Consider the following 19,629-nt stretch of genomic DNA (forward strand, 5'->3'; position numbering starts at 1 on the left):
CTTCTTTTTATGTTCTGTGAAAACTTCCTAAATGAATAAACAAGACATGCACAAGAAAACATTGCAATTAGACTTCAAAGTGGAGTGTTCTGCATCTGTTTCACTTCTAGCCAAAGAATTCCCTATTGAAGGAGCCTCTTGTTCTGCCACCTACCTGAGGTAGGACTAATCTTCAAGATCTGCTGTACTGAGTTGCTGCTTATCATATAAGCAAATAGTCAAACCTGTAGCTCTAGCTTCTAGCTGTTCCTCTAGAAAGAGCATGTAGCCAGCAAAACACCTAACATTGCTGTTCCTGGAGTGCAAGTGTACTGTAGGATCCCTGTGCTGCATTGCTGATCCATGGCTCTTGCATAACAAAGAAATTTGTGTGCTAAACAGGTGACATGCTCGATGTTGGTGATTTTCCCATCAAGAGTTCTCTGGGTGGTTCTTTCTAGGCAGGAAAGTACCTCATCTGTGTGTACTGGAAGTTACCTGACTGAAGGAAAAGGAGGGGAATATCTTAAGACCTATTTCACTGAAGGAGCATGTGTCACTTCAGATTTCTGGTTCTTTCTTTACACTCCTGTGCAGTCTGAAACACTTGTAGAAGGAGGGTAGCCAATGTAGGATGACCCACATGGTTCATTCCAGGTTTACAAATATTTAGACAACTTGAATAAATTTGACATGGGAAGTTAGGTAAGCTCCCATTGAAAGGTATTTAAATTATTAACCCAGAAAAAGCTGGTGCCGGCTTGAAGGGAACTGTGTTAAGTAAACTTTTTCCAAAATCACTTGTGTTCTAACCCACCCAAATCAAACCTAGCCTCCCTGCTGCTCTGCCCTGCAGCTGCCTCTCAAAGAGAATAAAAATCCCTTTGCAACTTGTGGCTTTAGTTCTGTTTGTTAGGGAAAAAGTTTGTTCTGGTAGAGAAACACATCCTCCCTTGAGGGCGATAATCAATCATGACAAGTGTCCATAGTAAATAGCTTTCTGCTAAGGTAATACCCTGAGCAATTTCTCTGTGTGAGGTAGCCTGAAGTCTGTGCTGGGGGGCTTTAGTACCAGATGGTGCAGAAGATGCAATGCCCAGCATTGCTGGTGCTCTCACCCAAACCACCCACAGGTTTGGTCTGAAGCCAAAAAACCCTCCCTGTAACATGTAGCCTCTAGTCCAAATACCCTTAGTGCTCTCTCTTCTGGGAAGTTTAAGAGGCCCTTCATGCAGTTTTTCCATAGAGAAATAAACCATTTTTTTCCTACAAGGATGCTGCTAGGGTTTGTTATGTCTTGCTTCAAAGGTAAGTGGACAAATAAGCTGTTCTTGCTCCTAAAAAGGCCTCATGTTTATGTAACCCACTTCTAATCTAATCTTGTCAGATTTGGTAAACTCAGTTGTCCTTGAACAGGTCATGGTTTTGCTGCCCTTGTTATTTGGATGTAATTCTTGCTATCACTGTTCCAGGCAAGTTCTTTTTGGAGATAACAACATGAAGAAGCCACAAAACCTGTCAGATGCTGATCTGGGCAAGCTCTATACAGCAACATCACTTATGCAGATCGATGATAATGTTATGAGGTATGAAGGGCAATTTCTGCTCCCCTATGGAGCTCCAAGTACCTTCTCTTCCCAGTGTTGCTTTTGCATGCCCCTTCCTGTGCCTGTAGGAGTCTGCTGAAATATAGTGAACACAACTTCAAATTCTTACTTGCCTCTACATTAAAGAAAGTTTAGCAGAGGGAAAAAAAGTCAAAACAAAACCCAACTGTTTACAGTCACAGCTTCTTTAAATTCATCCAGGAGGCATTTATTTATTGCTAACACCTGAACCTGCAGCCTTCACTAAGGTAGGAAGAGACCAGCTCTGCTGCCAAGCTCTAGCAACAAAAAAGGGGAATGTGGAAAGCAGCTCAGAACTGCTCATGGATTTCCTTTGCTCTGTTTGAAAAATCTCCCCATAAAACACTGCTGCTTTCTCAATACACAATAGGGCTGGCTGTGATAATGCAACCTTTATTTGTCATACTAACACCTCATTAAGTGCTCTGCTTTAATAAGCAGTAGCCTGTTACTGCCTGTGTCCTTGACAACAACACAGCACTTTAAGTGGCAGTGTTCATACCATGGCATGTTCTGTATCAGGCACTGACTCCTTTCCAAAATACAGCTGTAAAGTGTTAGCAAAAAGCTGTGTCACTTTTGGCAAACTGAGAGTATGATTGGCTGCTTATAAAAAACACCATTCCTTGGGAAATCTCCCTACTTGTCCCCTATCCCTGAGACCTGCCTGGTATGGACCAACAGCTATGTTGTCCCTTATTTAAAAATAAGGTACTTTAATAAAGGCCTACTGAATTCTTGGTTTGGGGCAATGTGAAGGGATTTGGCAAAGAAGTGAAATGACAGTGAATTCTGGGAACTTGTCTGGTAAGTCTGAGGTTTATAAGCTGTGTTTGTATTTGAAAAGCCTTTTAGGGAAAGATGAACAAGATCCTAACTTTCTTTTCATCCACGTGTACAATTAAGTGAAGTGGGGTGTTACAAGAAACACCCTGAAGGCTGCTGGTCTTCAGTTTGCATATTTCACTTGCCCATGCTCTCAGAATGTTTGGAAGGCACAGAAACCATCACGGCATATGCTGCCTAAAGGTTTTGCAGAGAGACTGGGTAGTAAAGAAATTGCGTATGGAAATTGAGGTACCATTCCTGTTTCTGCATGTGTGTCTGGGCAGTGACATGGCTGAAGCAGGTGATACTGAGAGTCTGTTCTATTTCAGGAAATTCCATGGATACAGCTCACTGAAGGAGTACTATGAAAAGGAAAGTTGCCTGCAGTACTTGCACAGGGTAAGCTCTAGCAGCAGACTGCTCTTGCACTGGAGGGAAAAGACTCTGTGGTTTCTGTTGTTGATCTTAGCTGGGGCTTTTCAAAAGGAATCAGGCACAGTATTTTGGAGTGGGATTTCAGATCTTGCTACCTCTAACACTGGGGCTAAATTCTCTTAGCTTATAGTTCTGGCAGGTGGTAGCACCCAAGAGATGGAGATAAAGCCACACATTCAGCTGAACTGTTCTGAATGTATGAGGATAAAGGGGGAAATGGGTGCCTGCACAGAGCCTGCACCTTCAGGGAAGAAAGGCTTACTGGATACTGTGGAAGAGACTCAGGACACCGACAGGCAGATGCTTGAGCAAAGTTTTGCTAAAGTGGAACTGAGATCAATTCCTCCTTTTTCTACTGAACTAGAGAATGGAGATGTTCCAAGGGAGCATCTGGAGTTCCAAGGGAGTTTCCTGGACTTTACCCAAGGTGTCCATAACTGAGCTGGCCATAACTGCCTGATGTGCAAAGCAATGCAGAGCAAAAAGAGGGTGTAGTTATTTCAGTTCTAAGAATGGGAACTCAGTCTGTCTGCTCTCGGCCTCTTTCTTACAATTAGGTTAGAGGAAAAAATGAACTCTGAAATAAGAGATCTTAATTGAATTAGGCTGAGATACTTTCACAGTTGGTAGATTGACATTCAAATGCTATCCCCTTTCTAGTTTGGTTTTGTCATTTCATGTTGTGTTTCCTGATGCAGATCTACGTTCCTCTTCTCTTGGTTAATGCTGCTGATGACCCTCTTGTCCATGAGAGTCTTCTACAAATTCCAAGAGCTCTTTCAGGTATGCTGAAACAGTCTCCTCGAGCCCTGCATATTTGTGTACCTACAGCTTGCTTATCACATCACAATTCCTGATTTCAAAGCAGCTTGACTTGCCTCCTTACACCTGTAGTGCTGTGGGAGGTGTGCTAAGTCTCTAAGTCACTAACTGCTAGAACTAACAAGGCTAACCCTGAGCAGGAAGAACTTCAGTCCTTTCAGGCATCTGTTGCTTGTGTTGATAGAAGGTGAAAAAAGGTTTCCTCATATCTCCATTGCTTACTGGGATTTAGTAGGAACATGGGTGGTGGTGACAGTCTGGATGAAGCACTGATAAACACACTTTGATGAAATGGGGACAGTGCATGTATGGCTCTGTCACTTGGCACTGAACTGGGATCTTTCCCTTGAAAGGAGTTGAATTGTCTCTCTTCAAACAAGGGAAAGGTAAATTTTCCTTAGAAGCTCAGAAGAGGGAGCTGCTGCTGCTTCATCACACAAAGAGTGGGTGCACAGGGAGGGAAGCAGAGTTCATTCTTTTCCTGGTCAGAGGCTGTGAGCAAAGAATTTATCCCCAGCTGCTTTCAGACAGAAGCAAGCACAGAGTTTTCCAGTGTCCTTGCAACAAGGTGGCTGATGCAGTGTCAGAGGTTAGTGCAGCTTGACATGATGCAAACAGTCCAAGTTCCAGTGGATGTGAGTTAAAGGTGCTCATGTGTTAAGGAATGACCATTCTTACAGCAATACAGGTATTGCTCTTAGGGCCCAGCCAGCAGCATCTCTTGGGCAGCCTTTGTCCTGGCAACTCAAAATGCTTTCATGCTCAGCTTGAAGATGTTAACCTTCTGGAACTTTGTCTCTCTTTCTTTTACAGAGAAAAAAGAGAATGTCATGCACGTGCTGCCCCTTCATGGAGGCCACCTGGGATTTTTCGAGGGGTCTGTGCTATTCCCAGAGCCTCTTACCTGGATGGATAAGTTGGTGGTGCAGTATGCCAATGCCATCTGCCAGTGGGAGAAGACAAAGCCTCACTGCTCAGATGCTGAGCAGGATATGTCTGGCCAGGAGTAATCAACCCAAAGACTCTGGATCACTTCAGTATATCTCTCTGTTTGGGAACATTTTGTTCCCTCACCTGCTGCTTCAGGTTTCCATTCTCCTTGATATCCTATAGCTGCGGTTTGATCACCATGTCTTTATTCCAAAATGGAGTTAAAGCAGAGGTTAACATCTGGCCAGAGCCTCTTTGGATATCCATTCACGTGGATTTGTAATTTACTGCTCTGCTTGAAGAATTGGGTTGCTGACTGTAGCTTGTTACAGAGCTACTGAGCTAAAGACTGCTTGCTTTAATATAGCAGAAGTTTCACATGTCAAAATCTCTTTACCTGCTGGTCAAAAACTTGGTCTGCAGCATTTGTTTAGGTGTAGATGATGAGATAACTGTGGCTCTCTTCTCTGTCTGGGTGCTGGAAAATCCCTGTACCAAGCCACAAGCCAGTGAGTGGGTCAGTCTGTAAGCCACTATAGTGTGGCTTGGGAAAACAGATGCTTGACTGCAAGTGTAGTGTCAGCTTTGCACCATCTCAAGGGAAACCTTTTAGTACCTAGGAATGCACTTGCACAAGTGAATCACTTTAAAAATATCCAACTTTTCCATGCTTGAGCTGTCAGTGGATTGGGGTGGCTTTACGCTGGGTCTCTGATTAGAGAAAATGCAGCCTGGTAATGCCAGTTAATGTTTCTATGTAAACATGTTTTCACTCCAGGACCTGATCAGTCACCTTCTTGTCATCTTTGCCTCTTTTTAAATACTGTTATCTTTTCAGTACTGGATTCTTTGTTTGACCTAGGACTTTTTAAAGCTGGCTCTGGCTTCCAAATGGAAACCCATGATTAAGAATCTGCAGGATTTTTTTCTGTGAGCTCAGTTTGTTTGAGAGAATATTTCATGGAGAGCTATTGTACTGTCTTAGGGATTAATTGGTGGGGGGTAGCATGTATCTATTTAGATTTACTCTCCTTATGTCAGGGTAAATAATACCAAAATTCTTCCCATTAGCTTTCAGAGCATCAAGTGGGTTTGAGACACGTGACCTGCCTTACAGTTGGTGTGGAACTGGATGTCTCCAGCCCTATGCAACTGAAATGACATCTTTGCATGGCTGACTACTTCCAGATCTGTGTAATGCTGTAGGATTACTGGCTCCAGTAAGACACTGGGCTCTTTCTCACTAGAATTTCTTTTCTGCAACCAGACATCCCCTTTTAGTTTTAATGTGCAAATTGAAGTGTGAAAGCTGTTTGCACGAAAGCTGGCTACTCACCTGTGCTTTTCCCTCAAGTGACAGTTATGGTCTGTGCCAAGATAGATAGTTATTAAAGGAAAGTTGTCCCATGACAATCTGGAGACTGAAACTAGTGGTAAAAAATTTTTTTCCTTACTGTTTGTTCTGTCAATATTGTTGTGTCATTAATCCATCCTTAGGACTTCTTTGTCACAGTGTCAGTGAAGTTCTTTTCCTGTCACACTTCCTTCATCAGCACTTTATTGCTTCAGCCTTGGTCTGTGTTCCAGGCACTTTAATTTATAGCTTAAGGGTGAAACAAGCTGCAAGTCTTCAGTCTGGTAACAACAAACCTGGGGAACAAGCCTTCTGGACTGCCCTGTCCCTGAACTTCAGTAGGTTGAGTAGGTGGGGGTTCATTGTAATAAAGCAATAATTAACTATTGTAGCAAAGGTGCATTGTCATATCAGGAAATTACTTTATTTGCCTTAGGCCAGACACCTTGGCCTGTGATCCACGATGAACTGTGGATATCTGCACATTCTCCTAGTTAGTAAATCTGGGCTTCTTTTTTTCTTCAAAGAGAAGATGAAACTAAGTAAAGCTACAGCAAGATTTGGCTGTGCTTGTGGCTGTTCCTTAAGAACTATTTTAGGGCATCAGTTAGCAAGGATATTCTTAGCTGATGGATATCTTGTCTCTGTGTTGTTATGCTCTTATTCATACTGCATCACTAAAGTATGTCATAAAAGACATTTCAGTTTTTTTACTCAAGTAGAGTTCATGTAATATTCATTGGGTATGACTTAAATATCTTCTCACTTCAGCAGAAGTGGAGTGTAAACAACACATGTACACATCAAATAGATACAGTATAAATTTAGGTGTCTAAGTCTCCCAAAATGAGGTGAGCAACTGGGCAGTTCTCAAAGCAGCAGGAGCTGTAACTTTGTCTAATCAAGTAAAGATTTTTCTTTAAACCTGGAGAGCCTTTTTGAGGAGTACTCCTTCCTGCCCCACAACCCAAGCCTTTGTACTTCAGAAGTGCCAATGCTGTGGACTTTCTGAAACTTAACTACAGAAGTACTGGGGGTCTCTGTCTTGCTCCTTTGCCCTGTTTTTGCACTTGAATCTGAAACTGTTCAAATCACTTGTGGCTTGACTGAGTCTGGCTTCTTTGGGGAAGGACAGCTTTTGTTGTGGCTTTTTTTTTTTGCAAGGTTTCTGCAGCTTGAGGTTCAGCTTATTAAGCCTGTAGGTGGAAGCAGTGTAAAAAAAAAACAAACTATTCTCTCCATCTCAACAAATCTGATGCTTCTTTCAAAGCAAGACTTGTAGTCAGACTTGCAGCAGTCACTTAGAGGTCTTGGGGAACTAGAAGAGGAGAGAATTAAGCTGCAGTTCATGTTACCTAAAGACCTTTAAATTATGTATTAAATCTTGCTACTGACAATGATGGATAATTGATACCTAGTGACATATGGGACTTTGTCCTTTCCTAATCTGAAATACTCTTATCTCCTTAAATAAGGCAATACTAGTCTTGTTGTGTGGGCAGGTGGTCTTTATTTTCCCAGCCTTAAATGCAGTCTGAATTTTTCAGTCTTCGAGGTGAAGTCTTTCATCTCCTGTCGAACACATGAGGCTGCTGAAGTGTGCACTTACAGATCATTGCAGTGTGGTCTGATAGAGCAGTTCAAGATTACAGCATGGTGAATCTGACATGTGCTCTGCTTAGTTTCAAACTGGGATTAGAAAAATCATTAGAAGAGCCCTTCCACGGGTAGTCTCATGGTAAACACACCTTCCCCATCTCTGAATGTAAGTGGCACTTGAACGTGAACCCTGAGGACCCTCTCAATCAGACAGCAAGTTGCAGAACTATTACTCTTTGATGGTTAGGCTGGTCCAACCATCACCTTTGCCATTTTTCTGGAGGTACCTGAAGATGGTAAATAAGCAGCTCAGACTTGCTCTGACTGAACACAAGGAACTTCAGCTTCCACTACAAGAGCTCTGCCAGGATTTTTAATTGTCCCTTTGTTAGCTTCTCAGTCAAGGTGTTTTCAGGTGGGTCTGGCAGTGTTGTAGTTGCACTGTAAAGGCAAACACTTGAACTTCTCTGCAGTCCTTTTCCTGAGTGTTTTTCTGCAGTTCCTGCTTATGAAGGTATGGGTTACAAAGACAGGGCATTAAGTAAAAATGTTGGGAACTATTAACTCCAGTACTGAATTTAGCCAAGCTACCTGTGTGTCATCTGTCTTGGGTCTGTCACAAGTTCCTAGACCACAGCCCTTTGACACGTGGTGCCTTGCCCTTCTCCTCCTCCCTTGACATCAGCATATCTAGAGACTTCAGTGACAGCTCTGTCAGAGCTTTTGGGGCTTTGCTTTTTGGTAAAAGAATTTTCAGGCACTGAGACACACCGGTGATATACAACTGAGTGCTTACTTTATGGGCAGCCTACAACTGGCTACAGTCCATTTCAAGGCTTAAAATAACAATATATATATAAGCAGTGGATCACTTTCAGCTCTCTGCTCCTCTAGCAGTAGGAATTGAGTCATAGAAGCAGGGTTTGCTTTGCCTAATATGTGACTTGTTGGTGTGCAATCCCAAAGTTTTTGTGTGTATTAACACTCCAGCAGCCTGGCTGGAGGTAGATTGCTCAAGTGCTCCATCTCAAAGGGAAGAGCAGAGAGTACCATCTTCAGCATTTAATTGGCAGTTTAGTCAGCTGGATTGCTTCCAAATTTTTCTGGAAGTGCTATGCTTGTCTGGAGCTTACTGAAATTCTTCAATCTTTTTTTGTGAGACCAGAGAAGGCCTGAGCCTTGTGCTGCCTGTGTAAGTCATTTGTTGTAAGGAACATCTTGTTTCTGGCTTGAGTCATACTCCATGTGTCTGTATCCCTTATGTGGGTTGGTTTGTTTGGGAAGGTGCTGGAGCCACAGTGACTCAAAGCAGTGTCTCTTTCATGGCTTCTAGGTGAAAAGCAAACAGCCCTTCTTGGTGTGGGGACTTCATGATTTTTCTCCAAGCTTAGAATGCCTCAGAGCAGCACCAGCCCAAGGGAGGGTGCCCTGTTACTGTACCCTCTTCTCCCTGGGGATGGGAGTGACACTGGCCTGGACTTCCTCAGCTGTTAGGGGAGCTTAGGCATGAATACCTTCAATGAGTCCAAGCAGTTGCCAGCTTTCCATGCTGTGCTGGAAAGGTTTCTGGAGTTATCCTGAACGTCTGTGGCACAAAGCCCCTTTGCTTTGGTCTGACTGACAAGCTTGCATTGTAATCAGAGTTCTTGCATGCCCAGAGAGGAGATACAGATTTTTCTTCTAGGATCTCCACTATAGTTCTGCTGGGATGTTGACCCTTCTCATGGCTCCTGCCAACTGGAACATCTTTAAAATAAAAATAATAAAAAAACATAAAACCCATTTGTATTTGATATAACCGAATCCTACTGCTTTGCCCAAGTCAACAACTTTCCAAAGGGGCATATTTTCTCATTGTGTTACATGACAGTTTGACTGTAATTGCCTGTGACAGATCTCTAGCCATTCTTCTTGAGAAAGGTTATGCTTTCTCTGAAAGTTCCTAGCCAAAAAATGTGTAAAGAGCTTTGGCAGAGGAGACCTGTGCCCTTGTTTTTCTCATGCAGCTGTGTTAGAACAGGCAGAGTGACTTCCAGTGTTCCTGGTGAGCAGTTGACTATGAAAGTATTTTCAATTTGGCAAAGTTCTATTCTGTAACTATCTCTAAATGCTGCCCTGAAGAAGCATGTGTACTGAGACACCCTCCCTGCTGCCATGTTCTGAGTCAGATTCTCTGGAGCTGAGAGCTGCAGGGGAGATGATTTGCAACTAGCAATGCAATTTTTCTATATCTGCTGATGTTTACCTTTAAAATTATATATAAATATATATAAAACTGTCTTTGATTTTTTTTTCTTTAATTTTTGTTCTTGTGTGTTGTAAAATGGAAGTCATTGCAGAACAAAATGTAATTTTGTTATCTTTGATTCAGTGGGGTTTCTTTATTTAAAAATAAAGGACTTATTGAAATCAGTGCTACATCTAGTGCCTGTGTGTGAAGTTCCATGTGTTGGCAGAGGCTCTCAGTCTTCCCTGAGGCCCAGCTTGGGGAGCTGGCTGAGGGGAAGGTGATAGAAGCACTTGTGGTGCTCAAGTCTTTCCTGGTTGCTTTTTGTCTTCTGGCCAAGGAGAGGTCTTTGATGCCACTCTGGTGGAGGATGGGCTTTAAAAAAACATATCTGCCATGAAACTACTGAAAAAAGAATTATTTTTGCCAGTGCATGGCAAACATCTGTTATTTTTCCTTATGTGAGAGTGCTTTTCCTAATCTTTCAGCTGCTGGCAGAAGAAACACAAACCAGTGTCTCTGGCCAGGACAATGACATCTCTGAGCCTAGGGCATATAAAAGCCCTGCAAAAAGCACTACTCACCTGACCCTAACACCCCACCAATGTCTGGTTTATCTACAGCCCAAGAGAGAGAGTTGTGGAGGTAAATGTGGGACCTGTGGGAGACAATGGGCTTCATCTGTAATTTATTGGCCATTGTGAATTAGCTGTTAGATCCACTTCAAAACTCCTTCCTGCCTTGGTCAGTTAGCTCCCGGCTCTGCTGTGCTGTTCTCTGTCTCCCCATCAAAGCTAGCTCCTGGCTGACAATTTGTCACAGGAGTGGTGAGCAGCCACAGGCAACTCCCGAGAGCTGTGACTCTCCCAGCCCAAATCCCAGAGGCAGCAATGTGATATTCCTGTCTGTGTGGATGGGTCTCTTTCCCTTTGACCTGTTCCCACAAGCTGCAATTGCTCTGCCTCCCAGGCAAGCTGTGCTGTTGTGTTTGCACTGGCCTGATGGCTGCAGGGTTGTCACACGTGGTTTCCTTGGGCTGGCTCCAGGTACAGAAAGGAGCCAAAGGAGGTGGAGAGGTGCCTTTTGCTCTGTCTCTGGACTCCTGCACAAGGTTGGCACAGCATCAGGCATTGGGACTTGCTATGCATGGACTCACCAAGCAGCTGAGGCTGGAGCAAACAGATCTAACCCCAGACAGGCCCCATCCTCCCTGTGGCTTCAGAGCTGCTGTCCTGTTTGCTTTGAGCCTCAGCCAGTGCCCTGATGAATGTGGCTCCTGTCAGCACCTTCACCTCGGCCTGCTTTGGGTGAGGGGCTGATCTGGCTGATGAAAAGGACCCATGTGGAGCTGGGAGGGGAGACAGGACACACTCTGGGACCAGGCTCAGGGAGATGGTAACCTGGGTAGACACCTGGCACTTGTTCCTCTCTGAGCCCTACCACTAGCCAAGGGACGAGATGGTCTGGGAATGGGTGTCCAATTGGCTTTTGGAGGACATGCCTGGTTCATGAACCAGAACAGACTCGCTTGCCTGGGATAGCTACTTAACCTCCCTCCTTCCCACCTGAGCAAGGTGTAATTAATTAGGTGTCAAGTGCAGCTTGTTTGCTGCACAGGTACCAACCATCCTTTGCCCTCCATGGTGACTTTTGGTGGGGCTTCCCTGACTGAGCTCCCTTTCACAGTGCAGTGCTAGGAGAAACAACTGTGCTGAGGCTTTGGAAGGACTTAGGAGGGTACATTCTGCTTGTCTTTCAATTATTTTGTGATTGAAGTCCATCTCCTAGTCTCAGTGGCAGCTTGTTCTCCTCCCTGCCCAAGCAGGAATTAGGCAGAAACAGCTCCACCTGGGACCCCGGTTGGGTTTTTGTCTGCAAAAACAAAAAACCCAACCTGGTTTTGTTTTGTTTGCCCTGGTTTGAGCAGGTAACGAAGAACCGAGGGTCCTTTCTCAGGCAGGAAAGGGACTTGATCTAGAATGCAGGGAGGATGGAGATGGGCAGTTCCTTGGTCCCAGTGCCAAAGTGTAGTCAATGATGAGGGGACAGAGGTCTCCTGCTAAACACTGGCACTCCTGGTCTCCTTAGACCCAGCAACGCAGCCAGCGCCCAAAAAGCTGTGCCCCTGCTCCTCACCATGAGGGACTGCAGAGCTCTGCTGTTAAACACTTTATTTCTCCCTCACTGTAGCCCTCCCTTCCCAGAGCAGACACTCTCCTGTCCTCCCCTCGCAGCTCCAGGAAACGCTGTGGGAGAGGGCTGGTGGCCTCCTTCCTCCAGCGGCTCCAGAGGGAAGGACGCTGTGGCCGGGAGGGACAGCCCGCTGCTTCCAGTGGGGACAGGAGAGAGGCAACGCGCCTGCAGCGCCTCAGCACCAGCAGTCACTCATCCAATGCTACGGGAGGAAGGTGGCTGGGCCACCCCTGAGCTGTGGTACAGGGGAGGGCAGCAGGACCCTGCTTTAGAGAGCCGTGTCCTCGGACTCGATGCGGGGCCCAAAGAGCTTCTCCGCGGTGGCTTTGCCGTCGTACTTGGGCAGGTTGCCACCAAAGTCTGCTGGCAAGATGTCAGCGTCGATCTCCTGGTAGAAGGATTCCAGCTCCTCGCCATGCACAAAGACCTGGAGGGAGATGGGAGGGACCCTCAGCAGAGGAGCAGGGCAGCTCTTCCCAACTGCTCCGTTTCAGCCAAGGACACGCCTTTGCCTGCAGGCCGCTTTCCCACACTCACCCTCTCCAGCAGTTTGCTCTTCAGGAATGGTTTCACCACATTGTAGGTGGTGGTGAAGTACCAAGGCTGGTGGATGAAGTGGACGGCCTTGAACCGCGCTGGAAAGGAGTCCTAGGATCCCAAACACAGACACAGATGGTTACAGATGGTTACCCAGATCTGAGCAGGCAGCAATGGATACACCAGCACTGCCACAGCTCTCCTTGCTCCATGTCCCCATCTCTATTTGATGGCCCCTTTCTGTTCTCACCCAGAGCATCAACCATCCCAGTCTCAGGAGCACCAGGGAGCTGAAGAACCTCCCAGACAGCTCACTGTTCCCACTCCATGAGAAGGACCTTCCCTGGGAAGAGCCAGGTGTCTTTGCATTTGGTTCAAGGGCAGAAATACTGGAATGCCTGTGAGTCTCCATCCAGCCTGGAGCAGGCTGGACTGAGAGGCTTATGAGGAAACACCTCCAGGCCATGCCCTAGGATGCTGCAAGAAGAGGTAGTACCACTTCTGGTCAGGCATTTGAGGAGGCAGGGAGATGGAATGGGAAAAGTTTTGCAGGTTTAAGCCTGGCTGGCAAGGCAGGGAGAGGGTGATAGGTAACAGCCTCTCTGTGATGCTTTCTCATGATTCGAGCATGGTGGCAATCCCAAACACTGTCACCTCTTTCTCTGAGCTCCCTGCTTCCCCAGGGTCCCCTCTGCCACTGCTGGATGCAGATTTTGCCATCTCACCTGCAGCATGTCCACCATCTTCTTGAGCTCAGAGGGTTTGATCCCTGATGCCTGCTGCATGGTGAAGCCCTTGAAGTTCTCAATGATGCAGAACCCATTGATCTGGGTCTCTTCGTTCTCCAGTAGATTCTCCAAGATAATACAATAGGCACGAAGGATCTAATGGAAAGGAGAGACAGCAGGGTCTTGTATGAGGCCTCACCTCCCACAGACCCTAGAGAGTACCCAGGAAGAGTCCCATGGAGTGTTATCCAGGGTCTGTTGGACCCAGCCTGCTTGTCACAGCCAGCCCCCAGATTTCAGAGCAGGGAGGGAGTGACCACATTCTCTTCCCAAGTCGTGAGCATCAGACCTGGATCAGTGACACATTGAGACCAGAGTCAGAGCTGAGCAGAAAAGGAAACTGGGAGAAGCTGTGAGTTCCATGCCTGGAGACCTCTTTGCCAAGAAGCCCCTTCCATGTCCTCTGCCTGTTTCCTCCTCTGCCCTGGATTTAATGGTGTGGTGCCTTTCTTCAGCCCTTGTTACATCAGCTGGAGATACACACCCTGAATTTGGCATGCATCTTGCACTGCATCCTTTGGGGTAGATCATGTTCTCCCAAGCTCCCTCAAAGTATAAATTCAAAGGGGCACAGATTTCCTTCCCTCTGTAAGGCTGGACAGATCCATATGTGTGTGTTTGTAAGGATGCTGTGCTCAGACATGCTGAGAGGGACAAGCCCAACAACAGCACTGTGGGAACTGGCAGTGGTCAGAACACGGATTCTTAGGCTCCAGGCAGTGCCTTGAAGCCTGTGGGAAAGCCAAGGACAAAACTCTATCAGTCTGGCCTGGAAAATCATAAGGAAGAACCCAAAACAACCTTGTAGATATCCTCTTCTTGACACCTGGTATTTTTCCAACTTGTTACTGGTAGAGATGTTTACAAAAAGGTGCCCTAAAGGAACCAATCCTATTCATTGTACCGAAACACTGAAGGAAAAGAATCTGTCTTTCAATAAACTTTGCTCTAAACCCTCTGAAAAAATCAGAGTTCTACGTGTCGTTACATGAGCCTGAACCATAACAATACAGGACCACTCTGCAGTGGGAGCAACCTCTGGGCTGGGCTCACCTCATCGAAGGTGATCTCCTCGTAATCCCAGTTCTCGATGTTGAAGAGCATCACCACCCGCCCGTACTTGTCCCTGCTGGCCAGGATGCCGGGGTAGCCGGCCTCGATGGTGCTGCGCACGGCCTCGGGGCTCAGGTTGTCAAAGAGCTCGGGGTACTGCTGCCGGAAGTTCACGTAGCCTGCAAGAGAGAGGCAAAAATGGGGAAAACTGGCTGCTCGCCCGGCCTCGGGAAGCTGGGGGAGCTGCCAGAGACGGGATGGGCTGGTGATGCTGAGATGTCAGTGCTGAGCCCCAGAGCTGTGGAAAGCTCTGCTTGAGGCCCACATGGGTCAGGTCTCCTCCAGCAAACGGGGGCAAAGAAGCTCAGCAGCAGACTGGCCCTAGCATGTTTGGTGTTATCCCTCCCCTTGCCAGGAGCTTCCCACACCTGCTTTCTCTCCAGCACCTCAACAAGTAGATAAAATAATTTCCCCCCTCATTTCCCTTCTCCCCTTCCTCCCTGTTTGGGTGAAAACCCCAATCTACTCTCTCTTGGCACCCTGCAGGCACAAAACAAGGAATTTCATCCTGGGAAAATGCAGGCAAACAAAAGAGTTCGTCTGAGTGCCAGCACTGATAATTACAACTCATTATCTCCCAAGCTGACACAAAGAAGAGCAGAGCTGGAGCCAGGCATGTTCCAGTCAGCAGCCACTCTCTGGGGTGCCCTTCTGCTCCTCCTCCATCCCTATGGGTCACTCTCAGTGTGAGGAGAGGGGGCCACAAGCAACCTGTCCCCAGCCTGTCCCCAGACCTAGAGGTGCCCAGGGGTGCAGAAACGCCCAGGCACCATACACAGACGCACTGGGAGGGTGCAGAACTGGCTCTTTACAGGGATACAGAGGGGGGACTGTAGGGCATGGGGATCTCAAGGGGATACAGCACAAGCCAGCTGGGTTTGCTGCATAAACAGAATCATCACCAAATGTGACGGGCTTTTCCATTTTGTTTGGGTAAATTAGCAAGGAATGGGACCATCCTGGTGCTGCAGGATGCCTGGTGTCACCCTCATTTATTTCCTTTTCCATCCCAACTCTTTCCAATCCCCCAACCCTGACTTTTTCTATTTATCCCTCTCTCCATTCCCTTCCCATGTCAGGGTCCTGCTCTGCCAGCACAGCCCATTCTGGGCTAGGAGACACCAGCACAGGACTGGGAGCTGCTGGGGGATATGTACCCTCATCTACACCCAACATCACAGCCCAGGACCCCTCCCCACCTTTCAGCAGGTCATAGGCTCTGTGCACATCAAACTTGCGGGCACGGATGAAGCGGAGCAGGAAGGAGTCATCCTTCTCCTGCACCTTCTCGGCCACCTTCTGGCAAACGTCCTCGCCGCCCGCCCGCTCCTGCACCAGCTCCCGCAGCGCCTTCACCGCCACCTCCCTCTTCTCCTCCGTCTCGTTCAGCTCATCCTTTGCCTGGAGGGGGCAGAGAGGAGACCCGGTGATGCCCTGCACACATTCTAAAACACCCCAGAGGTCGTGGAGGCACCCAGAAACTGGGGGACGACAGTAAAACTTCTCGCAGCACCCCGGCACAGGGAGGGCAGGGTGACTCAAGTCCCCAGCTTGGAGACATTTTGGTAAGTGCATCCTCCCCAATGCAAGACACAGTCGAGGGTCTCCTTGGCCCCTGAGGAGCACCTGCCCCATGTTCCCCACAGCCTCCTCACCTTCTGCAGGGTGTGTGGCGGGATCTTCTCACACCTCCCAAAGACAGGGCCGTGGTCCTTGGTGGTGAGGCGCTCCAGCTTGGTGCGCAGCGCCTGCTCCTCCTCCGACACGATCCGGAACGTGCCCGTCTGGGGGGAGGAGAGGATGTGGGGGCTCCCCAGACAGCCCCCAGCTCCCTGCCACACTGCAAGTCTCCTTGGGAGCTACAGGGAAGGGCAGAGGCCCCACGCATGCACCCAAGGGGGTGCAGTGGGATAGGGATGGACTGTGTGCTGCTTGGACTAAGGTGCACCCTGTGCACCCCATCCCAGCACTGAAAGGAAGGCAAGGTCAGAGGCCAGAGGATGGGACAGTGTGGGGACAGTACTCACAACTGCAGACATGTTGTCCTCTGTCTTCTGTTGGCAGCAGGACACTGGCAGAAGGAAAGAGGAATCAGCCTGGATCCAAATGGTCTCCACAGCCCCCCTTTTGCCCCTTTCCCTGCCCATCTTGCACAGATAGAGACAGAAGTGGGTGTCCAGAGGACACCCCCAACCCTCCTCAGCTCCTTCCCTGCCTGCATCTCTGCCTGCCTGAGAAGGCTGAGCAGCCTGGAAAAACATCAGAGATGTTTGCAAAAGCAGCTTAAAAATCTGTGTATTGATCATCTGATACCTTGATATGTTTTTCTCACTCTACCCTTCCTCTTTGGGCTGGGGGCATCTCAGCCTGTGCTCACCCAGCACTGTTCTGTCTCAGACCCCCTTCACATGGGCAGAGGTGAGCATCCAACTTTGGCAAGGCAGCCAGCTCATACTTTTATTTCCACTACCAAAATAAATAATATTACCAAAATAAATAATTATTCCTGAAGTATTTCCCAAACTCTCAAGTCTCAGGGCTCCGCCAACTGCAAGGCTGGACTATGAACCTCTCAGAATGCAGTCTGAGTGAAACACCTTGTTCCCATCAATGAGGACGAGGGCTGCTTTCATCCTGCCTCCAGCATCTACCCCTGCCTGGCTGTAGCACCAGCTCCAAGCCCAGGCTGTGTGAGGGATGCTCGGCTCCAGCTCAACGATTTTCCCAGGGGCATCCTCTTTCCCTCCACCTCCTGGGAAAGGGATAGGCATCCCCTTGTTCCAGGCTCTAAAACCAGTTCAAACTCTGTAGGTGCCAGGTTGAGTGAGGGCTGGATGATGGTCTTCAATGCAGTTCTTTCAGCTGAAAAATGTCCTGGATACTCACCAGGAAGAGGAAGAGCTGGGCTGTCCTCAGAGGGTCAGAGCACAGAGCTGAGTGGACGCAGGGATGGCGAGGCCGGAGTGGAGCAGGGAGGACGCCGGGCGAGAGCTTTGTAGAGTCACCGGGTTGGGATTAGACCGTCACAAGGCATCAACTCACTGCAGCTTTGTAATTAAGTCAGCACAGCCCAGGAAAGAAACCCCATTAAAACATTACAAAAGGCAGCTGAGGAGAGGGAAGGAGGGAGCTGGGGCTCCGCCGCCAGCCGGAGTGTGCGTGGAGAGGCGGGCTGGATGCTGGACGCGATTAACAAAGTATAAAAGCTCCTTGTTGTGTAACTCGCTCATTAGCACGGGGCAGGGGCAGAGGCAGGTGGTGGGCAGCCTGCCATCCCAGCCTGCTCCCCGTGGTGAGCAGGACAGGTCTCTTCCCCAGCTTCTGCCTCAAAAACCCTGGCAAGGTCCTGCTGTGAATTTGGCTGTGTGGGCAGGGTCTGGCTGCGGGGATGGGTCTGTGGTAGAGGATGCTCCAGGGGCTCTCCAATTCCTCCCCTATGAGGCCTCCCAAACCATTGTGCATACAAGGCCCCTTTCAGCTTAAAAACAAAACAAAACAAAAACCAAAACAAACAAACAAACAAAAAACCCAAACCAAAACAAAACAAAACATGCAAAATTTCTACAATGCCTTCAAGTGATGATTAACTGCTTGGAGCTTTGGGAACTGGAGCCCACTCCACCCCCAGGGAGATGCCACAGATCCATGAGGGGAGCCCCAGGATGTGGAAGGAACAGAGGTGAGTCCACATATGGGTGCAGCAGGATGGCAAAATGGGTTTTCTGGGACCCCCCAGCATGCTGGAGCTACATAGGGCAGGAGAGCCCTTGCAGCCTTAATTCTTTGGGTGAAGGGTTGTGGGAGCTGGCTGAAGATGTGGTGAGGATCTGTGCTCAAGCCCAGGAGAGGAGCTTGGCCAGGCTCTTACCATGATGGGGATTTTGGGGAGGTGGCAGGGCTGGACTAAGCACCAGAGCAGGGCTGAAGGGGCTTACACAAGGCATGTTTTGTAATGCTTCTGGGATTTAGGGATTTGGGTTTCCACACAGGGTTGTCCTGCGAGCGAAGCTGAGACCCCGATGTGAGGGAGGGAGGAGGAGGAAGGCACAAGACTCTGTATGAAAGGTGGGGGTGCTGCTGAGGGGAAATTCGGACCTGTGCCAAAACTCTGAGCAATGCAGCTGTGGCCAGAGGCACTGCACACTGCTCTTCAGAGGAGATCCTCAACCCTCCCATCCCCTTTCCACACCAGCCCTGGTGCAAGGTTCAGCTCCCTCCTACACCTTGTTGGACCTTTGTGTGCAGCTCAGTGCAAGATAGCCCATAACAGGGGTACACCATTAGCATGGGGTTTCCCAAACAGACCAAAAAATGTTCTATTGGGGTTCCAGAAAGAACCTGTGATCCCTGGGCCACCTGGGCATTCTGGCCAGTATGGGGTCATCACAGGTGAAATAGTTTTGCAGACACGTGTATGTACAACCCAGCATCACAAAGCGAGTGTTTTGTCCTGGGTAAAAGAGTCTCAAGGAGGACGCGCCCTGACCACAGTGACAGAGCCCTAAGTCCACCTCTTTTCCAGCTGTGGTTATCCCAGTCCCCACAGCGCCATGTCGCCCAGCAGCATCAGCTCCCGCTCCACGTGAGCACGGCGCTTGCGAAAGCTCCCACGCTGTGCTGGCACCGGATCCTTCGGCCAAATCCCGCTGCTTAAAGGCGGGCTACACCTCCTGGTACGCTAAAGGGGACATTCCTCATGTCCCCCGGAATTAAGGGGTTTACTCGAATGTATCTGCACCCCACGTGGGTGGGTGGCACTCGCTGCCGATGCGGGGTGGCCCTGAATGGGCACTTTGTGCCAAATGCCCCGGTACCCCGGCTGTCCACCCCACGTGCCTCACCCCACTCCATTATTAACTTTGTCACTGCGCAGCGACGCCGCACTGGAACAGGCTGCCCAGAGAGGCCGTGGAGTTTCCCTCACTGGAGATATTCCAGAACCACCGGGCTGTAACCCTGTGCCACGTGCTGTAAGACGGTGCTTGAGCACGGAGGCTGGGCCAGGTGACCCACCGCGGTCTCTTCCATCGTGACCCACTCCGTGACTCCGCGCCCCAGCGTGGCGGCCCCCGCGGGACTCGAACCCGCGGCCCCGCGGGCGGCGGGGCGGGAAGCGCGGGCCGGGGGCGGGCGCTGCTCTGAGGGTGACGCGCGGGCACTTCCGGGCGGGAATTTCGGGGCGCGGAGCTGCGGCCC

General features: G+C 48.6%; 2 protein-coding genes across 5 annotated transcripts in view; one reads left to right on the forward strand and one right to left on the reverse strand.

The window, feature by feature from the left end:
- The window catches only part of ABHD2 (abhydrolase domain containing 2, acylglycerol lipase), a 38,733-nt gene extending 28,740 nt beyond the window's left edge, over positions 1-9,993 (forward strand). For all 4 annotated transcript variants that reach the window (XM_066328311.1, XM_066328309.1, XM_066328308.1 and 1 more), the window contains 4 exons: positions 1,452-1,565; positions 2,765-2,834; positions 3,569-3,653; positions 4,506-9,993. In XM_066328311.1, coding sequence (XP_066184408.1) covers positions 1,452-1,565; positions 2,765-2,834; positions 3,569-3,653; positions 4,506-4,702 — 466 coding nt within the window. In that variant the 3' untranslated portion in view covers positions 4,703-9,993. The remainder of the gene's footprint in view (positions 1-1,451; positions 1,566-2,764; positions 2,835-3,568; positions 3,654-4,505) is intronic.
- Positions 9,994-11,557: 1,564 nt separating this feature from the next.
- Positions 11,558-16,513, reverse strand: RLBP1 (retinaldehyde binding protein 1). Its single transcript, XM_066328031.1, has 7 exons — positions 16,461-16,513; positions 16,089-16,217; positions 15,633-15,834; positions 14,374-14,552; positions 13,258-13,416; positions 12,533-12,643; positions 11,558-12,422 (listed from the first exon to the last, which is right to left on the reverse strand). Exons 1-7 carry the CDS (start codon positions 16,470-16,472, stop codon positions 12,264-12,266), a joined length of 951 nt encoding a protein of 316 aa, XP_066184128.1. The 5' UTR covers positions 16,473-16,513; the 3' UTR covers positions 11,558-12,263.
- Positions 16,514-19,629: the final 3,116 nt, after the last annotated feature.

Source organism: Sylvia atricapilla, chromosome 13, assembly GCF_009819655.1.
Source record: "Sylvia atricapilla isolate bSylAtr1 chromosome 13, bSylAtr1.pri, whole genome shotgun sequence".
Lineage (NCBI taxonomy): Eukaryota > Metazoa > Chordata > Aves > Passeriformes > Sylviidae > Sylvia > Sylvia atricapilla.